The sequence below is a fragment of the Pyxicephalus adspersus genome, chromosome 11, assembly GCF_032062135.1.
Source record: "Pyxicephalus adspersus chromosome 11, UCB_Pads_2.0, whole genome shotgun sequence".
Taxonomy (NCBI): domain Eukaryota; kingdom Metazoa; phylum Chordata; class Amphibia; order Anura; family Pyxicephalidae; genus Pyxicephalus; species Pyxicephalus adspersus.
This window is the reverse complement of record NC_092868.1, coordinates 3272231-3296823: the sequence shown is the minus strand read 5'-3', so window position 1 is coordinate 3296823 and position 24593 is coordinate 3272231. Positions and strand designations below refer to the sequence as shown.

Genomic DNA, 24593 nt, shown 5'->3' with positions numbered 1-24593 from the left:
ATTTCATACACATAACCACAGCCCCCCCCCCTTCAATTTTAGCCCTTATTTACCTCCCAGGACCCCAATACAATGCAATACCTACCCTTATATAAACCTTCCCACTGCCCAATATAAGGAAATACCTATACCTTTATTCAACCCAGTCAAAATAATTCAATAATGTAATTTTAGTCCATATATATATATATATATATAACCCACAGCCCCCCTCTTCAGTTTAATGCAACACTGACCCCTCCATACACCCTCCTAAACAATAAAATGTTAGTCCATTCCCCTATATAATGTTTTAATCCTTATATAACCCCCAATACCTCCACAAATACCAATATAAAAACCACCCTAATACAATGCAACACCTACCCATATAAACACCCCCCATATAACAAAATATTATTTGCTATATAACCTCCACAGCCCTCCAAAATAAATTAATACCTATATTCTTATATAAGCCCCCAAATAAAATGTCTTTATAATATACCCCCCAATATAATGCAACATTAGTCCTTATATAACATCCAGAGCCCTCCAATATAATATAATACATATACCCTTATATAACTCCCCAATATAATATAATATTAGTCCATATAGATAACCCCAGGCCCACTCCTGTCTTCCATTTATTGCAACACCTCCTTACACACTCCAAATCAATACAATATAAGTCATTTCCACTATATAATGCTATTAATCCTTTTATAACTCCCAATACCTATAACCCCCCCCCCCCCCCAATACAAAGCAATAGCTTCCTAGCTTCCCATATATTAACCCTCACCTCCAATAAAATGCAGTAATAATCCTTATATACCCTTCCAAGTCCTCCAATTTATTTTAATACCCATATCCTTACATAGCCCCCTAATATACTGTAATATATATGACCCCAGCCACCCCCCCATCTTCCATTTATTGCAACACCTCCATACACCCTCCAAAACAATACAATATAAGTCAATTCCCCTATATAATGGTATTAATCCTTTTATAACTCCCAAAACGTCTAGCCATACCTACCCCCCAATACAATGCAATAGCTACCCATATATAACCCCCCACCCCAATAAAATGCAGTATTAATCCTTATGTAACCTTCCCAGTCCTCCAATTTATTTTAATACCCATACCCTTATATAACTCCCCAATATATTGTAATATTAGTGCATATATATGTCCCCCCCCCCCCCAGTCTTATATATAATTTAACACCTCCATACACCCTCCAAAACAAAATAATAGTCCATATATAACCACCTAGTCCTCTAGCACTTTATTCTTTAATATAAACTCCCATCCTATTGTGTGCGAAATTCCCCCACCTACTAGATTGTAAGCTCTTCGGGGCAGGGTCCTCTCCTCCTCCATCACTGTCTGTATTAGTCTGTCATTTGCAATCCCTATTTAATGTACAGCGCTGCGTAATATGTTGGCACTATATAAATCCTGTTTATTAATAATAATAATAATAATAATAATAATAATATTAATAAACCTCCCAACACAATAGTTGCCGTTTATTAACCCCCCCTTCCCCCATCCAATAAAACTTCAGGTTGGAGGCTGTTGACTCTTTAATACATTCCGTAACTTTTTGTTTTTTTTTTGTTCACAAACCAGTTTGACTTCTCTTCTCTGGCCTGTAAACACATCATTGTCCCCAAGTAAAGGGGTTAAACTATCCGTATTTCTGGTATGTGGACCAAAGTTAAGGCATCCCGCTGTCTCCGCCCCCCAAAACTGCACCAACTAAAATAGAAGACCCAAAGTGACCCCTCCCATAGCAAGGTTTCCTCTCTATAGACAGCTCCAGGTCTCCGCAGCTTCCAGTAAAGTCTATAAGTATCAGGGAAAGGGGTGAGGCGGAGACATTACACCTGAGACAGAGCTGGAGGACAGGTGAGTGCAGGTGCACCTAGGTGCTGCTCCAAATTGGGCTTGGAAACTGTTCTCCAATATTGGAAGATAATTGTTCCCTTTTATCAATGCTGCAATTATTACAAAAGTTTGCAAAATTGCTGCTTGGTGCAGCAAATTTGGAAATGTTTTGTGCAACTCAGCTGTGCAATAACCCCCTCACCTACTCACTTTTTTGGAATGATCTTCCAAGCACAAAAGATTCACTTTGCACGCTTGGTTCAAATTTTTTTAATCAAAACGGTCAGGATTCATCCTAAAAAATTGGGGTAAAAATTTGGGCGTTGTGGTTGCCTATAGGAGCTGCATTCTGAGAAAGCAATCTAAGGTTCTTGATTGTGCTTTTTTTAGTCTTGGATTGGATCGGCTCTGCAGAGTTCTGGAGGGGGTGGGGGGGTTAATTTTTTTTTTTATTTTATTGGATAAATAACATTTGCAGGTTGTTGGAAATTGGGGAAAGTTTTGTGCTGTCCATTGGAGATGTCCATTGGTGATGTCGGTGTCCGTGATTGCTGCTGAATCTTTTCCCGATGACTTGTAATTGCTAAGTAATGAAAATGTTTGTTCAAATAACTCACTGGGGTCTGTTTTTCACCCACGATTTATCCAACTAGTACCCAAAGTTGTTCACATTGGATTCAATTGGAAAAGTGTAAATCAATCTTTATTTAAAATCTTTATCTTTTTGAATTTTTAAAGAATGTGTGCATTTTGGGTAAGAGTTGCCAGTGCTAGCTTTGCCTTCTGAAAGTGCTCTTTGCTTGTTTCTGTCCCTGGCTCCCAATAATCATCATGCTGCAATTTGGACTTTGATGGACTTTTTGCTTCAGATACTCTTCATGGTTCACGGAACAGACGTGTTGGGGGGGGAGGGGGGGTCCTTGTATATATGAAAATCCTGTATGGGGCCCTTGAGGGCTGGAGTTGGGCAGCCCTGTTTTAGAGCCATGGAGCATGGCGTCCATCGCTACAATGGTGGGGGATTGTGTAAGTTTTGGGGCTCCTTCAGTACATTAGAGCCAAGGGATACCCTTAGGCTCCACCAGTAAAATAACCTTCCATACACCAAGGAGGGCTGTGCAAAAATCAGGGCTTGTTTATTCCTTTGTAGGGCCATTGAACACCCTATGAGTTCCACCAACATTTTGCCCATCCCAACAATGAGGGCCATACAAGGGTTTGTTGTTTATTTTATAGAACCAAAGAGGACCCCATAAGGGCTGTGCAATGGGATGGAGCAACCTTTGAGCACCACAAACATGTCGCCCATCCCAGCAAATGTCAAGAGTTCTTTGGTTCTTTCTATTTTAGACCCAAGGAGCATGCCATGAGCTCCTATGTCATAACATTTGTCTCTACCATGATAAGGTCTGTTCAAGAGTCGGGGCTTGTTCATTGCATTGTAGGGTCGCAAAGTTTCTTATGAGCTTCACTAGTACAGCGCACTTCCCTAAATAAAGGAGGGCTGTGCAAGAACCAAGGCTTGTTTACTGCATTATAGGGACATAGAGAACCCTGTCGCCAACACATCACCCATCCCAACAACAGGGAGGGCTATCCAAAGGTTAAAACGTATTCCTTGAGCCCCACCAGTAAAGCACCCTTCCCTACAGTGAGGAGGGCTATGCAAAAGTCCAGGCATTCTAGGACCATGGAATACCCCATGGGTGCCACTAACACATCACCCATCCCAACAAGAGTTAAGGTTTGTTCTTTGTATTATAGAACCAAGGAGCACTTCATAAGCTCTAAGGCACAACATCTCACCTTACAATGAGAAGGGCTGTTCATGAGCCAGGACTTGTTTAGCACCTTTTAGGGCTTTGGAGTACCCTATGAGTGCCACCAACACATTGCCCATCCCAACATGAAGAGCTGTACAAGAGTTGGTGATTGTTCTTTGAGTTTTACAACCATGGAACATCCAATGAGCTCCACCAGTACAGCACCCTAACCTACAACAAGGAAGGCTGTATAAAACTCAGGGCATTTTAGGATCATGAAGCACCCTATGGGTGCCACAAACATATTGCTCGTCCCAACAAGTGTCAGGGTTTGTTCTTTGTATTATAGAATCACCCCCAGAGCTCAAGGGAGCAACCTTCAAGCCCCACAACACATCCCAACAACAAGGAGGGTTATACAAAAGTCGTTGATTGTTCTTTGCATTATACAACCAAAGAGCATCCAATGAGCTCCACTAGTACAGCGCCCTTCCCTACAGGGCTGTGTAAGATTCAGGCTTATGGAGCAACCTAGGATCTCCACCGACACATCACCCGTCCCAACAACAAGGGGGGCTGTACAAGAATCAAGGTTTGTTCTTTACAATATAAAAAGGAGCACGCCGTAAGGACCATTGGCACAACATCAGTCCATATGAGACTGTACACCAGTCAGGGTTCTTTCTTGTATTGGAGAACCAAGGAGCACCCCATAAGGTCCACCAACACGTCATCTGACCCTAAAATGAGGAGGATTGTACCAGTGTCCTTGTTCTTTGCTTTTGCCCCATGTCTGTAGAGTCATTGGATGTGGAACTGGATCCTGCAGAGGGACAATGCTTGCACTTGGTGCTTTCTTTGCATTGGGCTGAGCCCAAATAAGATTCAATGGGGCCCCTTAGCAAAAATCAACAACCAACCCCCCACGTTATGGCTGCATTACTTTTTTCCACCTGGTGATCATGCTAACTTCACGCTTGTCCTAAGCTTACTCACAGAACTGTTTTAAAACAGAACCGGACATCAGGACTTTGCCCAACTTCTCCGGGGACAAGGTTCTGCAGTCCTTAGAGAGAGCTGGGAACAATGTAACTGGTTGCATTGCAACACTAGAAGTCATCAGCCTAACATTTCTAGCAGGGCCAATGAGTATTTTTGCAGTTATTACCAGATATACCAAGATACTTTCACATACCAAAATTGATGCAAATAAGAGTTTTGTACTATATGACCTATTAGTCTCAGTTTATATACGAATCTGTGCTGATTTGGTGTTTTTTTATCACCTGTAGGTGACAGAGCCTGAAGATGGCAGAGAAGGGGTCTTCCGGTCTTGTGGTGTTTATTGTATTTGGAAATGCAATTATATTGGTGAGTAGAGGCTTTTATGGATTTCTTTCCAAAAGGATGATACCATCTTTGTTTAGGCATCATTCAGGGTCAGTCTGTTCTTCAAAGATCCCAGGGACTGTGCCAGCTCATTTGTAGTCTTGGTCAATCATTAAGGACCTGGAAGCTGAAACTCTATTCTCAGTCATTGTGGTTTTGTTGTGTTTACAGAAAACTTGTCTTTCCTGTATTTCTGCAGAGAGAATGCACAGCTCTGCGAGCTCATTCCGACCCCTGTGCTGAGGAATGGGGGGGAGGGGGGGTGGATTCCTGGGCTGCATGCTGTGCCAATTACATACTGGAATTACTAAATATTTTGAATGGGGCTGGGGAGTCTTATTGAGAAATGTATCTCTTACTTCCTGTCCTGGAGACAAAACAGGAAATGAACTGAAATCTCTTTTTAGTGGTCACCTGGTCAGTGGGTAATTTTCCCTCATCACCTGTTCTTGGGACAACTGTACAACTTTTTGCCATCAATTGACAATGGTCATGCATCATATACGGTTTTATGAATTCCCTTCTCTGACCTGTCCGGGTTCTCATTTCAGCTCTGTGGCCTGGCGCTGTTTGCTGAAACCATTTGGGCCACGACAGACCCGTACTATGTGTACCCGGTGCTAGGGGTGACGGGTAAAGATGATGTATTTGCTGGCGGCTGGATTGGAATCTTTTGCGGTTTCTCCTTCTTCCTTCTTGGAACTTATGGAATCATGGCAGCAGTGAAGGGCAGTCGTACAATGTTAACTGTGGTGGGTATCCAGCTGTGTGGTTCACTATGACTGGGATCAAAATGAAAAACCTATAGAATAAAATTTCCATTTTGTCTTCCTCTCCAGTATCTGGTGCTGATGATGATCGTCTATATATTCGAATCGGCTTCCTGCATAACGTCCTTCACACACCGCGACTATGTAAGTTGGGGTTGCGTACAATTCGGTTTTGTTGGTGGTGTTGGGCTTTGGCTGTGGCCCGTATTGGCTGTGGACGTTGGCCGTGGCCCGTATTGGCTGTGGTTCCAGCACTAAATTGCAGTTATCCAACCCTTAGGTTTGGTGGAGGTACAGAATTTCGGTCTTTGGACCCCGAAGAAGAAAGGGGGATATTTAAATTAGGAGTGAAGTGCATTCAGGTGTGAGAATTATAGGAAGGTTTGGAGTTGGTGTTTTGGATAGTGTGGGTTACAGTTGACTTAATCTTGGGGATACAGGAATGGTTGGGTGTTGGATTTATGTAGAAGGTTGGATCACAATTATAGAAAGACTTGGTATGTGAGCTACTGATGAGGTTCCAGTCTAGGCTAGTCTTGGGGATACAATGAGAGTTAGGTGGGGATTACAGGCTGGGTTATTTCTTGGGAACCTGGAAATGTTGGTGTAGGGTTTATGTGAAGAGTTGGATGTGAGTTATGGAAAAAGTTGCTGTGTGGGCTACTGTAGGGCATGGTGTCTACAAAAAGATTTGCATCTAGGGTTTTCCTAAAGATTTGAGGTGAGTTATGGCAAAGGTTTGTGTGTGGGCTACTGCTGATGTTACAGTCTGAGCTAGTCTTGGAGTTCGTGAGAGTTTGGTGTGGGGTTTATGTAGAAGGTTCAATGTGAGTTATAGAAAGGGTTACAAGCTGGGTAATTAACAACTTGGAAGGGTTGGTGTGGGGTAGGTGTAGGTTTTATGTAAAAAGTTGGATGTGAGTTATGGAAGGGGTTGCTGTGTGGACTATTGTTGAGGTTACAAGTAGGGTTATTCTTGAGGTTAGGAAGGATAATTCATGGTGCCAACAACAAGGGTTCCATGTAGGGTTTACGTAAAGAGTTGGGCGTGACTTATGAAAAGGGTGATATGTAGGTTACTGCTGAGGTTAGTCTGGGATAGTTTTGGGGATACAGTGAGAGTTGGGTGTGGGGCTTACATGGACGGTTCAGTTGGGAGATATGGAAAGGGTTGTTGAGTGGGTTATGTTTGAAGTTACAGTGTGGGTAACTTTTGGGGAAACCGGAAGGGTTGGTGTTGGGTTAGGGTTACAGGGGGAAAAAGGTGTGGTACCCACAAGGTGACATGGTGCCAAGTGTCTAGAGTACAACTGAGGTTCCAGGCTGGGTATTTTTGGGTTATACCGGGATCGGTTGGTGTGTAGGGTTTACAAAAAGAGTTGGATGTAAGTTATTGAAGGAGTTGCTTGGGTTAGTGTGTAAGTCACTGTTGAAGTTACAATCTAGGTTGGATTTGGGCTCACATGGAGGGTTGATGTGTAGATGTAGGGCTAGGTAAACCTTTAATGGATTGTACCAACCCAGTCACAAAAATATTTCCCATAATTGGTCTTTTTCCAGATGGTGAACTCCAATGTGATCAAGAAGCAGATGCTTCAATATTATTCAGCCAATGATACAGCTCAGGGTCGTGAGATCACCTTTTTCTGGAACAGGCTTATGTTGGAGGTAAGTACTATATTTCTGCTTTAATAACTTGGCTATCTTCATTTTAGAGGAACAACCTAGATTATTTACATGGCACCTTGTGGTAATGGATGATTTTCCTGTTTGTCCATGATTTTCCTGTTGGGTGTCGAATTTGCAACTTTTTTAACTGACCCATTTTTTTTACCTTTTAAAATATTGATATTGTGTAATATTGGTAATTTGGAATGTTGCCCTACTGCCTCAAGCACATCATGAGGTTTGGCAAATGTCCCTTTTTGGCATACTGTCAAAATAAGTTTAGTTTGGTGCTGCAGATAAAGAACAATGTGATATTTTGCTTTGCAGAGGAGTTGCTGTGGTGTGGATGGGCCCGTCGATTGGGTCAGCTACACCTCCGTTTTCCGCCAGTCGCATACAGAGTCTGAAGCACCCTGGCCATTTTGGTGCTGTGCAAGAGATAGCAACTTTCAGATCTTGAATGAGGCAGCCTGCCGTGTTGGACTTCCTCCATACATTAACGACCAGGTAAGAGACTGCTGTCCTGTAAGTTAGAGTGACATCAGCACGTCATCAGATGATGGGTGTCTAATGCCATGACAAAGTGAAATGTCATGTCACTTGTGCCAAGTTGGGGCAATTGGTCTAGATCAGGCATAGGCAAACTACGGCCCGCAGGCGGTTTCCCTTTGAGTGTCCTGTGGCTCTGGCCAGTGCCACCACGAGCCAGGAGAAGGACCATCGCCGGGGGCCGCACCGGCCAGAGCTGCGGAACACATCCCCGGATCTGAGCCTGCAATGGGGGAGTGGGCGGGGTTATGCCATCATGACATCACGTTCAGGGGCTTCATGATGGCATAACCCCACCCACTCTACAATCGACCCGGCCCCTCTGGCAAATTTATTTTTAGATTGAGGCCCCTTACTAAAAAAGTTTGCCCACCCTTAGTCTATATACAAAACAAGAAAATGGTAGCCTACAAGAACTGATGGCCCTGATGTAGTGAAATTCTTGTACAACCTCCAAACAATGTTGGTCTCCAATAGTCATAGGTTGCCTATTTTACCTCTCGGCTCCCCTGTCCTTCCACTCAACCTAAACCAATCTCAAGACTGGGTATAAACCTAGCCGCTCTCTTTGCTTCTCCAATGACCTACTAATGACTTCTGCATTTATAGGCTCATCACATGGACAGCTCCAAGACTTTTCTAGAGCTGCCCCAACTCTCTGGAATGGGTTTCCTCATCCTATTCCGCTTGACCCTTTTTTTCATTTTAAAGAGCCCTTAAAACCCAACACTTTAACCTCACCTACCCGTCGTCTTCTGTCTCTTAACCCCTCACTACTTCCCACCATTCCATATCTCCTCTCCTATTGCGTGATACTTCCTCACCTCTTAGATTGTAAGCTCTTTGGGGCAGGGTGCTCTCCTTCTCCTTTGTCATGTTTGTATCTGTCTGTCATTTGCAATCCCTATTTTTATTGTACAACGCTGCTTAATATGTTGGTGCTATATTAATCCTGTGTAATAATAACATTGAAATTGGAATGTTAAAAATGAAAAAACTGAAGATCCTTTAACAGTTTTTAACATTCTCTTCCAGGGTTGTTTTGACCACATAGGACATGCGATTGATAGCTACACATGGGGCATCTCATGGTTTGGATTTGCTATCCTCATGTGGACGGTAAGTTGAACCCATTCCATGGGTCTTCAAAGTTTATCTTTTATTTACCAGTCTATGAAAACCAAATTTCTTGGACCAACGTGGTGAAAAGTTTTGTATGGTTGAGTGATCTCAATAATGATGATCTCAATAACAGAGTTTCTGTCCATGGACTGTGCACCAAATGACCACCAAAGCCGGCCCTCGTAATATGATGGGTTAATGTTCTCCGAAGCTCAATGTACAATTCAGCTCGCCTTTCCTGCATTGTGTTATGGTTCCCAATAGTAAATGCCAAAGCGGACTGTAATAAAACATTGTGTTTTGTGTGGAATAATAATAAAATATTAGATGTAAGAAAGTCTGTCAGGATTTTATTGCCCCCTCTGTCCTCATTGGGAAGGTGATACTGCTTGTGTGGTCTCCAAGACTTTGGGCCTGATTAATGAAAGCCCTCCAAGGCTGGAGAGGATACACTTTCATCAATGAAGCTGGGTGATCTAGCAAACCGGGAACAAGATCATAAACCTTCCCTGTTCCAAGCAAAAGGGAAAATATTGGTCTGTATATGTCAACAAAGTCTTCTCCTTGCCCCAAAGAGAACTCTTTCCCTGGACATTATGGATTTGAGTTTAGTTCACAACCAGCTATATGTCCTCCATGCATAGCAGTGTTAGACATCTTCTAACCCAGTGTTTCTCAACTAGGGTGCCATGGAACCTATGGATCTTCCAGAGGTTTATAGGGGTTCTTTGAGCAATGGGTAATTGTGACTTTCAGGTCAGTTTAGGTGACAACAATGATCTTTTTGGCTGTCTATATTGGTGTCACTCTTCCCATTGGCCAGCAATCTAAGAGGCTAATTATATTGGCCATCATGCTAAGGTACAGTAAGCTGTGGATATAGTAATTATAGAAAGGGTTCCCTGAAGACCTGGAAGTTATTTCAAGGGTTCCCCCCATGTTATAAAGGTCAACAAATTCTGTTCTAACCTCTCTATTCCATTGTTTCTTTCAGATGCTGGTGATGTTTGCCACCATGTACCACTACTTTACCATGTGAGGCCCGGAATTCGGACACTGTATGGGGACCAGAGGAGGATTGTCTGACAAGATATAGGACTACAGACCCTCCTACAAATCTCGAGGACTTGATCTTCTGCATTATGCAATGCGTGTATTCATATTGATATCATCCTGGACTCCAAGCTAATCTTGGCTCGTTCACATATTGAAATGTTATGTGTATAATAAACTACTGCTAGGTTACGCTTTATGTGGGTATGTTATCAACGCAGCAGCCATCTTGTCACTTATAAAAGGCAAAAAAAAAAAAAAGCCAATTTCATGATTTTGAAGTTGGATATTCTTGAACGTCCATCTTTTTTTTGGAGCAAGTGCTGTAGTGAAAGCTTCCAATGCGCAGTGTCTTGTTGATGTATCCACTTTACCTTTACCGTGTACAGCATCTGCCTGCACAGCTTGGCGATTTTATTGTATAGGCTGTTTGTTTTCGTATGTGTTTTTTTTTTTACTTTTTTTTTTCTATTGTATGCTGAATTAAAACACTGCCCCACCCCCTTTCACAACCCCAAAAGATATAATTGAAATGTAATGTGAAATATACCCCTTGAGCTGAGAATAAGTTGTTTGATGAAGCCGACTCTAACTTACACAACACTATTTTTTATTTTTGTTTCTTTGTTTTGTTTATATATTAAATAAATGTGTTCTTAAAATGTACCTTGTGTTAAAATTAAAGGGGGCAATTAAATAAGAACTCTTCTTGTGCCTAAGAAATCTAATCCAAGCCCAACTGTAGCCCAAGCTAGTTACATTTAGCATATATCCGTCCATTTTAGGTCCACTGGGCCTATTTGTTGTCCTTTCTCATATTCAGGTCTTGGTTTTGCCTCTGTATACATTTACCTGAGCTTAGGTGTGTTTTCTGAGCCACTGCTGCAGGTAATACAATCATGCCGAAGACTGGAAAGGAGAAGCCTCCATACCCGCCAACCAGATCTACAATAAGTTGGAATGATGGTAATCACCCAGTAACAGTAAGTAATTAATAGGTAAACATTTCACTAATAACTTGGTTAGACAGTAAACCCTTCATTGTGGGTCGTTCTAAAAATTGTTTTGACCTTTCTTAGCCAGAGTGTTTTCCTTGACCTCTGGACTAAACCTCTCCAATGACCATTGCACTGGATTGCCAAAGAAGCTGCTGGATAGAAGGGGGCGATGGTTGAATTGGCCCAGGGTTGGAAGTGGGGGTGTAACTATCATTCGGGGCAGTACTTTGGGATAGGGGCACGTACATACCTCTTACCCCCTCATTGTGTTTCCTGTGGGTTACCTTGTGCAGAGAAGAGGACAATGATGTGAAGAGATTTTGGCTGGTGCCTGTAATGGTGGAGGAAGAAGCAATCTTAGACTCTCAGAAGTTTTGAGGCAGGACTTCCCAAAACATTCTGTAGATACCCCTTCCACATTAATATATGAGATGCATTGGTGCTGTGCAGGCCTTAGGAACACTGATGGCTAATGTATTACCTTGAAATTGTGTTTTGACATATTTTCCGACCTTCAGTATTATACTTTCACTCTTCTGCCTGCCACTAACCCATCTGCCTGATGTCCAACTTTGGCCCCCCGATCTTTATACCTGCAGGTGATATAGCAAGCTGATTCCCCTCATCAAGATGGCAGCCTATTCATCTCTCTCATGGCAGGTTTTCTTTAATTAACTTTCCGAACATCCATAATTGTTTTTATTAAAGTCTTACAATCTTACCAAGTGGTGGTGATGGAGCACCAGAGCAAAGAGAAGGGTAGATGGTGTATATACAAGGGTGATGCCCTTCACTTACCATCTTCATACCACCTGAACGTCCATGGAGTAGGACTTTAATAAAATTCTGGAATATCACAATCTTAGTAATGGGGCACCTGAGCCAACACAGTGCAAAGAGAGGTGATGAAGGTGTAAATACCAGGGTGATGTCTTCCGCTTTCCATCCTCATACCACCTATATATGCCTGGGCCCATAATGTGTGCTATTATCACAGTTGTCCACCTCCACCATCATCTGCCCATTGTGTGTTATACAGGTTGGCCCTATACCTGAGGTCACCCGTCTCATCATCATGGGTGTAGAGGCACCTGTAGGTGGAGATCAGTAGACAGCCAGGCCCATACAGAAGGCAGATTAGGGGGTATTTTTGGGGTACAATTAGAATATACTAATAGTAGGCATGGACTTTACCCATGCCCAGTATTCCTCTCTGTCCCTCTTTGAAAGGTATGTATAATAAAGGCTGTGCGAGATTTTTTTTTTTATGGAATTGTCTAATAATTCTGATCCAAGTGATTTACTGCATGAAAAGTCAACCTTTGTTCTTCTTTCATGCTGAACAGCAGAATAACTGCTATGAATGTATGTGCAAAAAAAAAAAAATTAAGGAAATGGACCCATCAACCAATTATCACACATGCTACGGTTTTAATGCATGATGATAAGACAACTGTTAAACATTTTTTTTTTAGTCTCCAAAGTCTGCGGTTGGCATCCTGAAACTACAAAGTACGCGGCTGACTCGGCCTAATCTGCATGGTATAAAGCCTGACTGTGACAGGACTGAGAAGCAAACACAAGTGACAGAAAATGCAGCCTAAAGCCGCATTCCAGGGGGTAAAGGGGGAAGTTCTCCGACCGCTGATGCTATTTGTTTGTAATGCGTCGGAAAGTCTGTGTCACTATCTTACGCAGTCCTGCGTCCAGTAACGTTGATCTGGTCAAGGTCATAAATTATTGTTACATTGGGATTAAGAACGGGACAAAAAAAAAAAAAAAGCCTCGGATTACGGATCTAAAACACGTATGTACACACATATATACAGCGAAGATCGGGACGACCGGCTGCCTGGAAGAACAGCCGCAACAATCTGTGTGTAATAAAGTTGTTGAAGTGGTGGGGTGTTCAGTACAGGGGGTTAAAGTGCCACCGCTGGGGTTTGGTTTTGGCCCCATGAGCCCCCTAGGATTTATTAGATAATTGGGCTCCATTTGGCAGATCCAACCCAGGAACTAACTGAACAAATTGGTCAGTTCCAAATTCCAAATACAAAGTGAAGCTCATCGCTAAAGATGACTGCACAATGGCTCACCCATTCTGTTTCTTGCCGGCATTTTCAGTCTGTGGTTGGCTTGCCGCTAAGGTGCCCAACTGTTGGGTGGTGCACACAGCGTAACACTGCTTTGTGTTCTGGCTGACATAAGAATTGCCGGTGAGTACCGGTGTCGGCTTGGCTTTAGGAAGTTCTAACAGATGCACGGTGGCGGCTGAGTATGGCAGGCTTTTGGCCGTGTGCTATGGTTCACGTGTTGGGAGTCACCAAATTAAAGCCACCCAGAGGGCAACTCAGCCCCCAGCAAGCCTTTGCTGTACCTATGCAATGGGCAAGCTTCTGTGGCTCCCCAACAAGCCTGAAGGAGCCCAGTCATTAAGCAAGAACCCTCTGTAATTAGGCTTTGATTACCACGAGCTGCATGCCACCAACACTTTCTGGGAAGCAAACAGATCAAAAACATCCAAATGCTATTTTTTATTCTATTACCACAAGCCCCATGACTTCCTGTAGAGCCTTGATGGACAGTGCCACCAGGACTGGAAGTAACTGGGCGTCTTTAATTGAGACACACCAATAAAAGCCCTTGCCTATCTCATCCGATATACACTGGTTGGTTCATTTTGGTTTGGGTGCATCCATCAGTGCCTAATCACCAATTTTGCCTAATCAAAGGCAAATCTCAAAAAAGGTAGTTTCTGTTGGCAACGCTTGAAGAGAGAACCCTTGCGCCACAGGAAAACATATTTAAAATTTCCACCAAGAAGAGGGGGCGGGGTTACAGGTGGTCTCAAATTCTGTGGCCGGTAGGGTGTTAGACGATGGTGGACACAATCGCTAGGGCCTCATCCTACCCGGCCGCAGAAAGGTAGAACTTTAAATAAATTATGAAGCAGCAAAAATAGTGATTGTGAGGGGTGTGTGATAGAATCGGAAGCCATCGATGCTGCAATGCATTGCTGGTTTCTCTGCTATAAGTGAAAAATGCCATTAGCAGGGATTGGGGTGGGGTGGGGGGTTGCGGTTACGGTACGGGGTGACTAGTAATCGGGGAATATCTCACAACGAGAGGTTAGTGCTGACCGTCTCTTTTTTCCCTTCGTAGTCATAAATAATTTAAGTGCATTCACAGGGGAGAGAGGCGGACACTTGTTTTAACCCGTTGTGTCCTAGATCCTATCTATCTAGGATCTGGTATGGTGCACCAGGAGGAAGGGAGGGGGTGAATATTTTTATCTGTACCCCCTTTTGTATTATATATTCCCAGTTTGTCCCCACCCCTGACTTATATTGTACCTCCCCTGAAGAAAAACCCCTTCCCTTCTGCCCAAAATAATATAACCCGCCGACACCCCCACTCCGGCATTCAGTTGTTCTCTTCCAGGTATCTGTAGGTTGGGTTTTCGTAGCCTTGGTTCTGCATCTTGCTCAGGTGCTTGTCCTCGGGGGTTCTGGAAGCTTCAACCTGCACAAGGAAAAGGTGGAGGGAGAATGCAAAAACTGCAATCAGCTTCAAAATCCTTGGACAACGTTTTAGAATTTGTCTACTTTGCCCCTTACTTCCTAGGGCATTAAACCCCAAATCTATAGACCAAGAAAGGGTAAATAATCTGATGCTTGTAATTGATATCTGTTGGAGGTCTTCAATTTTGGGAACAACAATGGGAAGATTCTAGGGTAGGATTCAAATTTTTGTGGCCTGGTGAAAGCTTCACATCCTGTCACAGGGACAGAAAGTGAAGAAATGGTCCCTATAGAGTCCATAATAAGGGACCTGGTCTCTTGGATCACCACTATTGGCCATAGTTGACCTTGGAAATGCCAATAGCCAATTGGCTTTATCACTTGGAGCAATTGACTTAAAGCAATCAGCACAAGAACTATGTAAACCACATGGAGAGACAAGGATGGCCCCCTCCAAATTCCTTCTAACGGGCCACAAAATAAAGGCAGGCTGGCTGATAAAGCTACAAACCGATGAAGTTAAAGACAATCACCGGCCTTTTCGGGACACAACGATGATCTCACCTCGATAATCCCATGGCTGATGGTCCCGTAGGGCTTGCGTCGGATCAGAAGCAGGCTGATAATTATAACCATCGCCACAGCAACGGCTACCACCAACAAGCCAATCAGAGCTCCTCGATTAAAGGGGACCAGGGTGTCTGGTTCCTGCAGAAAAAGGATTAAGGTCCAATTAGGCAATGATTATGTCATGTTGTCATGGTGAAGTGGCGCGTGTGCCGGTGTGTGTCTGCTCCGGGGCATTCGTGGTCAAAGAACCCAAACAAGGAATGAAAATGTCCCCGTATAAACATAACAGAAATAACCTAATAGATAATAAAATGCAGGTTAAAAATCTATTTACACCGATGAAAGAAAGATGATCTATATTGTTGTATTATTACAGCTTAACAATACCAAGATAAAACCTTTTATAGTTTATTTCTAATTCTTTTTCTATTTGTAATAGGAATTATAGAAGATAGTAAAATATGAAAAAAGGAAATACTAAGATTATTAATGTTTACTCAACCAAAATTATTTTATTATTAAAATAATCATATATACATATTATAAATATTTATTGGTTAACTAAAATTATCAATATCGTACTGTCGCCTCCTAATTTTTGTTTTAGAACTAAATAAATAAATATAAAGTACAAAATAAAATAAGTAAAAATTTAAAAAATAATAAAATATTAATGATGGATAAATATTAAAACAAATAAAAAAATGATTATGAATTAATAATAAAAAAAATAAAAAAAAAAATAAAATAATGATGAATAAATATTAAAATAAAAAATAATAATGAGGAAAATAAAATAATTAAAAAAAATAAAAATAATAAATATTAAAACAAATGAAAATACATAAAATATTATATTATGAATAATAAAATAAATAAAATAAAAATAATGATGAATAAATATTAAAAATATAAATTAAAAATAATAATGAGGAATAGTAAAAGAAATGAAAAAATAGTAAAATAATAGAAAAAAGTAAATGTTAAAACAAATACAAAAATAGTTTTGCATTTTAAAATAATTAAATGATAAAATAATGATACATAAATAATAACAAATATTTGTAATTAATTAAATAAACATATTAAAAAATCAATAATGAATAAATAATATAAATAAAATATAATAAATATTTACCAATAAATAAAAATAATATGACTAACATCCATTTACTTTTATTATGATTTTTGGTTATTATTTTTATTTAAAATATAACTTTGGATAAAGAATAATATTCATTACTAATATCAGATATTTCTATTATTTTTTGTAAGATGCATGAAACAAAAAAAAATAAATATAATTATAATAAGCTGTTTATTTTAACATTTTATTTTGGTATTTCTATTATTGTATTTTGTTTTTTATTACTAACTAAAAACTGTAGCATTTGGAAAAGCTACATTAATATAATTATGTTAAAATGTAAAAGGTGTTTTTTTTAGTTATTTATTTAATGTTTTATTATTTCATGCTATTATATGTTAAGGATGATATCATTAAGGGGTCTATTCCAAAATCTGACATTCCCTGAAAAATTCCCTGGTGGGTAATGAAACACATTCTAGTCAAATTTTTACCAGTGTTCATTATGTTTTAGCAGTATTATTTTTTTTACATTTCAATCATTGTAACATTTGGTAAAACATTATGCTGTATGGTATGCCATGTTGTGTTTTGTTTTATATTAGGTTTTTATAGCATTACTTTTTTTTTTGTGTGAGTGTAATACAGAAAATGGGCATCAGGGGGCAGGAGTGGGTCTCTTACCAGCTCATCTCTCTGGATGTCCTCAGACTGGTAATGGACTTGCTTTACTGAAGCATTATCCTGGAAATAAATAAAAACAGAATGTTTTTTTATGTGTTAAGGTGTAAACTACAACCCTATATCATCCAATCAGAAGTCTTCTTTCTTATAATTGCTTTATATTGATGAATAGTGAATCCTGATTGGAAGGCTCTGCTATAAAATAACTGTTGTAGCATAAGTTTTGTTTTCTTACTTTTTGGCTGGGGAAGGTTAAGGTTCGCTCGCTTGGAGGGAAATCAGAGTATAAATCCCAGACGGCAGAACCTACAGGAAAAGTTCCAAATGATAAAGTCAATTGATCAATAGGCAGGCACGACACAGCCAGTAAATGTTAACATTCACCATGTAAAAGAGCAGCAAAACATAATGGCCATTTAATTCCCACCATGAGGTGAATGTACATGTGCACATGGCCAATATACATGTGCATTCCCAAATACTTTTTGGTGGTCTGGCCCTTTAAATGACAAAGCCGCAGTCCTATTGGTTACTTTAGGAAATTGTTCAATGTATCAATGTTCATTTCTATCACTTCTTAAAGAGACAGAGTACTGACCTTTTCTTTCAATCTGCTGGGAGTCTGTTGAGTAGTCCAGAAAGGCAAAAGAAAGGACAGGAAGGTCCGAAGAGAAACAGCGAGGAAAATAGAAAGAGAGCGATCAGTGTCCCGGCAGTGGCAATGGAAGAGCAGGGAAGAAGGGTCAGAGGAAAGCAATGAAAAGAAATCTAAGACAGTGCAGATGAATTTTATATGTAGAGAAGCAGGAAAGAAGAACCCAAGATAGGGGTGGGGGTGGGGCGTGAAACTACTTAGCTTCCGCAAAAAGTTTAATGGCAGAATTATTGGCTTTGGGCACATTTTTGGGTTTCAAATCTTTTGCAAATAAATAATTACCATATGGTGCATCTATAACACTGATATGACAATAAAAGTTCTCTGAAAAAGCACAACAGAGAATGTCTGCTTTTGGACTGTCTCTCTCAACTGAAAACCGTATTCAGCTGTATGAAGGAGGCAGGGATGGGAGGAATCATTATTCTGAAGCTCAGTATATAATTTGAGCCTGAGCTTTTTGATTGCAAGTCATTTGTTCACCAAAGCAGTTAAACATTTGAAAAAGCAGACTTTAGCGCCATCTGCTGGCTGGAACAAAAGAGAGATGACCAGCTAACAATTTGACCGGGGCCCAATATTTATATATTTGTGGCCTGTCCCTTACAATATGAGGCTAAGAGGTTCTAACCCAAACTAGAAGCACCTCTAAAAACCTGTTGGGTTATAGGAAAAATGAGTGAATGTTTACTGCACCACTGCTGTACTCAAGGGCAGTACAGATCCTTTAATATTTTGCTATCAGGGGTGGTGCAGCTGAAGCTACAAGTTCACTTGACCGTGGTTCTCCGGCTCCTCACCTTCTCCTTGGGAGGTTTCGGCAGAGGTCTGGGGTGGAACTCTGATCTCGGGGTAGTCGCTGTCCTCGCTCAATTTCTTCTGAGTGGAGCTAAGAAGGTCTCCGGCTCCCACCCATTCCGTGTGCAACCAGGTTTCTACAAAAGAGCTGACACTCAGTGACCCGGAGTAATGGCTTGAAAGACAACACTTAGAAGGAGGATAATACTCACCAATCTGGTTGCGGAGTTCAGGGGACAGTTGGGGGTTCCGGTATAGGAGTGACAAGGACTGGTTGACCCGTTCTTCAATGACACGAAGGTGGGTGAGAACCTGAGAAAGAGAAGGAGTGAGTGCTACTGTTTCCTGGAAAGAGCAGCAGAATGACCTCATCATTACTATTCCCTCATTGTCCAATAAACAATTGGAGGTGTGTCCTGGACCAAACTCCACTTACCTGGAACTGGATGGTCTCAGCTCGGTCTGGTTCGGCGCTGCTCACATGCTGGTAATGGCGAACAGTATGGCGTTGGTCTCGTTGCTCCGCATGTATGTACCTCTTCAGAGCCAACAAAACTCGTTCTGGCTGTTCAGAGAAAACAAGTAAAGTTCAGTATATGAAGAACCATGGGTAACCCTGTATGGCACAGTATCTCCAGTGGGTCAATCACTTACATCGAGCGGTGTGGTCTGCACAGCTGCCAGGTAGTTCTCCAGTGCGGCCCTACGGTTATCATTGAGAGCGGCGACCACCCGTCCAAGGTGGGTCTCCACCAGTCGCTGGCGCTGAGCAGATATCTGGCTCTCCAGGGTCTGTAGGATGGACTGGAAGTGCTGAAAGGAGAAGTCAGAGTCATCGCTATTGGTCAATGAACATCAAGCTGGGCGCCATGATTGTGCACAATAGAGGGATGGGAACATCTGGGAATTATTGAGTTCTGTGCAGTTCTTCACTGGGTTCCCAATGCCAGATCAGACTTTGCAAGGTTTAGTATACAGTCAGAGTAATCAATAGGAAGATCTCATGAAATAAATGTTCTCTTCTGCCTGCAGCAGCTTGATAACACAAGTGAAACGAGAAATCCAACATGGCGGCACACAAGCTGCCTATCCTACCACAAATAGGTGGTCACCAATGCCACCAAGGTCACCAAGTTGTCCTTTCTATTACTTTTTGGCAAATTTCCTTTAACTGCACCTCACCATCTGGATGTAACAATTATTATCTCTATTGCTGAACGTTCCCCGTTTCCACAGGGTAAGTGGACCCCGGAGATCTTTACCTTGTTATCCACAGCTGGCGGTCATATGGCGCAGTATGACGTTGACTTTGCCGGGTAACTGTATACTTTGTTACACAAGCTCTTTATCTGTCACGCTGTCAGGCTCCACATTTTGTTTTTATGACAAGGAATTATCAGCCGGCTTAGGTTTCACAATATCTTCTCTCTCTTTCCCCGTGTAATGTTATCTGTTGTAGTCACCAGTAATACAACCCTCTGAGAAAGGTCTAAGAAAACCTAAAAGCTATTACTTTAGGGATTTAGAAAATTAATGACTTGCCCATCTGCTCCCCATGCAGAATATTTGCTTAATGGTCGGGTGGACTCTTGGGTATTGGAGCTCATAATGCAGGAATTCTTCTCTTTTCTTGTTTAAAAATAGAAGGTTTTTTGGACATTTATGGATTTGCCGGCATCGTATTTTTCTTATATACTGTATGGACATAAGTAAATCCCCCCGCCCCCAACTGATTGGGTTCAGGCGTTCCCAGTGAAGGACACTGTAATGCTTCGATATATAAAGACATTGTGGACAATTCTTCCAGCCTTGTGGTCACAGTTTGGTGAGGACCCTTTTCTTGTCCACCCAGACTGTGCCCCGGGGTACAAAGCCAGCATCATGTAGACATAGTGGGACCAGTCTGGTGTGATGGAACTGAAGTGTACTGCACAGAGCCCTGACCTCAACCCTACTGAACACCTATGGGATGAACTGGAATGGTTAGCCAGGTCTTCCTATCCAACATGAGTACCTGACCTCACCAATTCTTGAAAGTCTCTTCATGCAAAGACATTGTAGACCATTATGCTCTTTCAGCCTTGTGGTCACAATTTAGTGAGGACCTTTTTCTTGTCCACTATGACTGTGCCTCGGGGTACAAAGCCAGCTCAATAAACACATGGTGAGACCAGTCTGGAACCCGAATGTCCTGCACAGAGCCCTGACCTCAACCCTACTGAACACCTTTAGGTTTAATTGGAAAGATGAGCCAGGTCCTCCATTCCAACATCATTTCCATGGCACACACGCACAAAGGGAATGTCAACTCCATAATAATGACCATAACTATGGACTGCCATATGGAGTCCTTCTAGTGCACATTTATTGAAACAAGACTCATAGTTGCCAATAAGTGGTAACTCATGGTTGCCCATGGTTGGTAGGATACCAACCTTTCATGTGCAGCACCAAAGAATCCACCATCAAGGGCAAATAGGTCAACTGTCTTGTGCCACATCTTCCTATCCAGTTGACCTCCAAGCTTTGCTATCGCAATAAGCATTGAAACGCTGTTGCTCGATTCTGCCATCAGTTTGGTCACTGGTGTACAAACCAGCTTAAAGCTGGTCCTGACCACTAGTGGACCTGACCACTAGTGGTGTACCAAGGGCCAGCAACAAGTGTACCAAACCCCAGATGGCTCCATTGGCCTGACAGTACAAGCATAGCATTGGCATTGACGGCACTCCTTAGAACCTGATGAAGTAGCATGGAAATTCTTCTCAGGTAAGTGCCACCTTGACCTGCCATTATAATGGGCTGTGCGGTGGCTCAGTGCTTAGCACCCAGGCCTTTGCAGCGCTGGGTCCCAGGTTCAAATCTCAGCTAGGACACTATTTGCATTGAGTTTGCAGGTTCCCCCCTCTGTTTGAGTGGGTTTTCCTCTGGGTACTCCAGTTTTCTCCCACATTTCAGAAACATGAACTTAGGTTAATTGGCTTCCACCCAAATTGCCCTTAGGCTGTGATAATGACATATGACTATGGTAGGGAAATTAGATTGTGAGCCCCTTTGAGAGACAGCTAGTGACATGACTATGAACTTTGTACAGTGCTGCGTAGTATGTCAGTGCTATATAAATACTGCGTAACAATATTGGAGGGCCCTACACAGGGAGTGGATACATTTCAATAGGTAAAATTGCAGGGTCTAAAAATGGCCTTTAAAAGTTTCACCCTTGATAACAGTATTTTTTTTTGCAATGAGGTTATATTCTGGGAAAGTGGAAGGCATATCAAGCCACACACAGCTTTAATTCTTGACTTCTTCGTGTCTTTCAGTCCCACACGGCAAAAAAAAACTCCTCCATTTGCAGCAGCCACCATGTCTTCTCATCTTCCTGTGTTTAATTTCAGTTTTCCCCTGGAATCGTAAATTAGTCTAAGGCTTTGATGTCTTTTAAATCTCACAGACCCACACGAGGCTCTCGCCTACACTCCCTCAGCACAAATGAATGCCAGAAAATTATTTTTCCATTTGACGTTCCCTTGAGTCAGAAAATACTCGTTCTTACCATGAGTCATTGGCTACGTACCTCGTTCAACGCCTGCCGGTCAGACTTGGGTAGGTTTTTGGCCTGGTTATCAGCTTCAGCCCATTCCTTCATCACCTACAAGTGGACATAGCAAAGGTTTAGAAGATCACGTAGAACTTTCTGAAAGAGGGACAACCACCCTGGACTTTCTTTGTTCATTGGGTGGGACAGGGAACTCTATGCAGATCACAAAAATTGAATATAGTTACATAGTCAGTTAGGTCTATCAGGTTCAATAACTAGTGATATGTCCCTTTTATGCTGGGCACCATCATACAATTACCCACCAATTTCCCCCAACAATGGACCAAATTCTAGTGATCCATTAAAGTCTTGGGTGGTAGATTGCAAGTCATAGGGCCTAATCCATTAAAGCTCTCCAAGGCTGGAGAGGATACACGTTCATCAGTGAAGCTGGGTGATCCGGCAATCCTGGAATGGGTCTGGTCCAGGATTCAAAACATTTGCTAGCAAATAGCAAATGACATGGAAGAAATCCAATCCAGGTTTGTTGGATACTCCAGCTTCACTGATGAACGTGTATCCTCTCCAGCCTAGGTTTTTTATGACTTGCAATCGTTTTTGTGATCTTAGTGACTCATAATACAAAATACTAAACCCCAGTGATATGATAAGATTGATGACTTCAGCAAGTTCCTGCAGGGTTATCATATAGAAACCTTCTGGCTGATGAGCTCATGCTCCCTGCAGAGACTCCCATCTGGCTTTATGTTTTCAAAATGTTCTAAGCCCATAGGGAAAGTCTTAAAATATCTTTGAAGATTTGAAAGAGTCTGATAATAAAAAAATATGCAATAGATGTAACAAATATATGTTTTAACTCTGTCTGGGCTTAGAAAGTCTTAATAATTGTGAACAATATTGTGAGTAGTGAGCACAATAATATAGGTGGTTTCATGGAGCTCCCCGGTCCAAAAAAAATCCAAAAATCCTGGAGATTAGAGTTGGAGGGGCTTATAAAGGAATGGACTTGAAGGACTCGATGTAGGGGGTTGAAAAACACATTCAAGTTGCGCTTTTCCCATAATGATGTTAGACATTTTTGTTCCTTGGTCAGCCTTTAGGTTATCAAACCATAGAAATACAAAGGGTGCAGCTCTAGGTGGAGAGGCTGGGAGTATGGGGAGAAGAGAGAGCAATAGAAAGATACAGCGATATGTAAATTCTACTGTCTAGTGACCATTTGAGGCCAATGGCTTCTGTTATTGTTCACATCAGATAAACACATTCACCCATCTTACCTCATTGATCTGTTTCATGCGCCTCTCTTCTAGCTCCATCTTTGCACGCAGGAAGTTGGCATGTTCCGAACCATCACGGGGTGACTCAAAGTAGATATCAACCCCATCAGTAGGTCGGGAGACTGTAGAACAAGAAGAATGGAGATGTTACTGGGAATCATGGAGATAGGAGGATAGGCAAGCCCACTGCTAGGGTTGAACCTATTATAAGGGGAACTTTGGGCTGTTGGCCCTTCCAATGTGTTTTACTTGGTCATCAGCCAGATTTGGGACCCTGGATGATACCTGAACAAAGATGATTGTCTTTCTAGAGAAGCAAGGTATCTCAATGGAGAGGGGTGTCTCACCTTTAACCTCTGGTGGGAGGGTGGGTGCACTACTAGTGGTTTCGTCTTCATATCCATTTCCTACGAAATAGTCATCCCATATTGCCGGGTGCTGGTCGGGAGAGGCACCTGCCGTGTCTTCTCCACCTTCTTCAATGATGTCCACGCTATCCTCTTCAATCTCCACCTCATCTCTGATACAAAGAGGGAGATCATAGGAAAAGTGATGGAAATTTGGCGACACAAAATCACTAAGAGGATGTAGTCTTGCATAGAAACATAGAGGCTTTTGTTTTCCTATTGGGAGATTTCAATTGGGTTGTATAGGCTGTATGAGGACTAAGTCTAGCCCAAAAAAGTTGGGTCTTGTCTCTGGCCCTGTCCATTGTTACACTTACCCCTTTTCTGTATCCTGTGGCTCCAGCTCGGTCACTGGGTGGCTTCTTGTGGGTTCAATGGGCTGGGGATTGCGGTTTGGGCAGCACACATATTCTACCCCACGGAACCTGTCTGGGCGGCAGGGGAGCAGCATACCATAGCTGTGGAGGTCGAGGTCCTCTGCGGCACAGGCCTTAGAGGGAAAATACAGTCTGTTATTTCAGTAATGGATGGGACAATCCGTTAATAGACATGTGTGGCTGGCACTGCTCACCGTGCGGGCCGTTTCATGCCAATGTTGGTAACTCTCGCAGGTGTCCATCTGCTCACGGTGAAGGAAGCGACATTTATCAGGTACCAGAAGGGCATCGCTGACAAACTCATTAACTGCAAAATCGACAAGAAAAAAAAATCCCTCAACATAATTTCACAAGACCAAAAACACCAAAGGACTTTAGTCTCAGTGATGCCCTAGGTAAGTTCCCTGAGTTCCTAGGTCTGTGCAGGTGCTGTGCCTATAATGGGGCATTCCAACCATC

The 24593-nt window shown here is 42.0% G+C and overlaps 2 protein-coding genes across 3 annotated transcripts in view; one reads left to right on the top strand and one right to left on the bottom strand.

The window, feature by feature from the left end:
• Positions 1-1834: 1834 nt before the first annotated feature.
• Positions 1835-10631, top strand: UPK1A (uroplakin 1A). The gene is made up of 8 exons (XM_072425549.1): positions 1835-1905; positions 4940-5018; positions 5588-5788; positions 5876-5950; positions 7367-7474; positions 7802-7981; positions 9059-9142; positions 10140-10631. Exons 2-8 carry the CDS (start codon positions 4956-4958, stop codon positions 10182-10184), a joined length of 756 nt encoding a protein of 251 aa, XP_072281650.1. The 5' UTR covers positions 1835-1905; positions 4940-4955; the 3' UTR covers positions 10185-10631.
• A 1976-nt stretch (positions 10632-12607) lies between these two features.
• The window catches only part of APLP1 (amyloid beta precursor like protein 1), a 30290-nt gene continuing 18304 nt past the window's right edge, over positions 12608-24593 (bottom strand). Inside the window, exons 4-17 of one of the 2 annotated variants that reach the window (XM_072425547.1) lie at positions 24329-24441; positions 24075-24247; positions 23698-23870; positions 23351-23472; positions 22089-22163; positions 19166-19324; positions 18948-19076; positions 18724-18823; positions 18514-18648; positions 17657-17680; positions 17294-17364; positions 17059-17118; positions 15282-15425; positions 12608-14718 (exon numbers count right to left, since the gene is read on the bottom strand). In XM_072425547.1, coding sequence (XP_072281648.1) covers positions 14620-14718; positions 15282-15425; positions 17059-17118; positions 17294-17364; positions 17657-17680; positions 18514-18648; positions 18724-18823; positions 18948-19076; positions 19166-19324; positions 22089-22163; positions 23351-23472; positions 23698-23870; positions 24075-24247; positions 24329-24441 — 1577 coding nt within the window. In that variant the 3' untranslated portion in view covers positions 12608-14619. The remainder of the gene's footprint in view (positions 14719-15281; positions 15426-17058; positions 17119-17293; positions 17365-17656; positions 17681-18513; positions 18649-18723; positions 18824-18947; positions 19077-19165; positions 19325-22088; positions 22164-23350; positions 23473-23697; positions 23871-24074; positions 24248-24328; positions 24442-24593) is intronic. The other variant, XM_072425548.1, reaches the window with a different exon arrangement.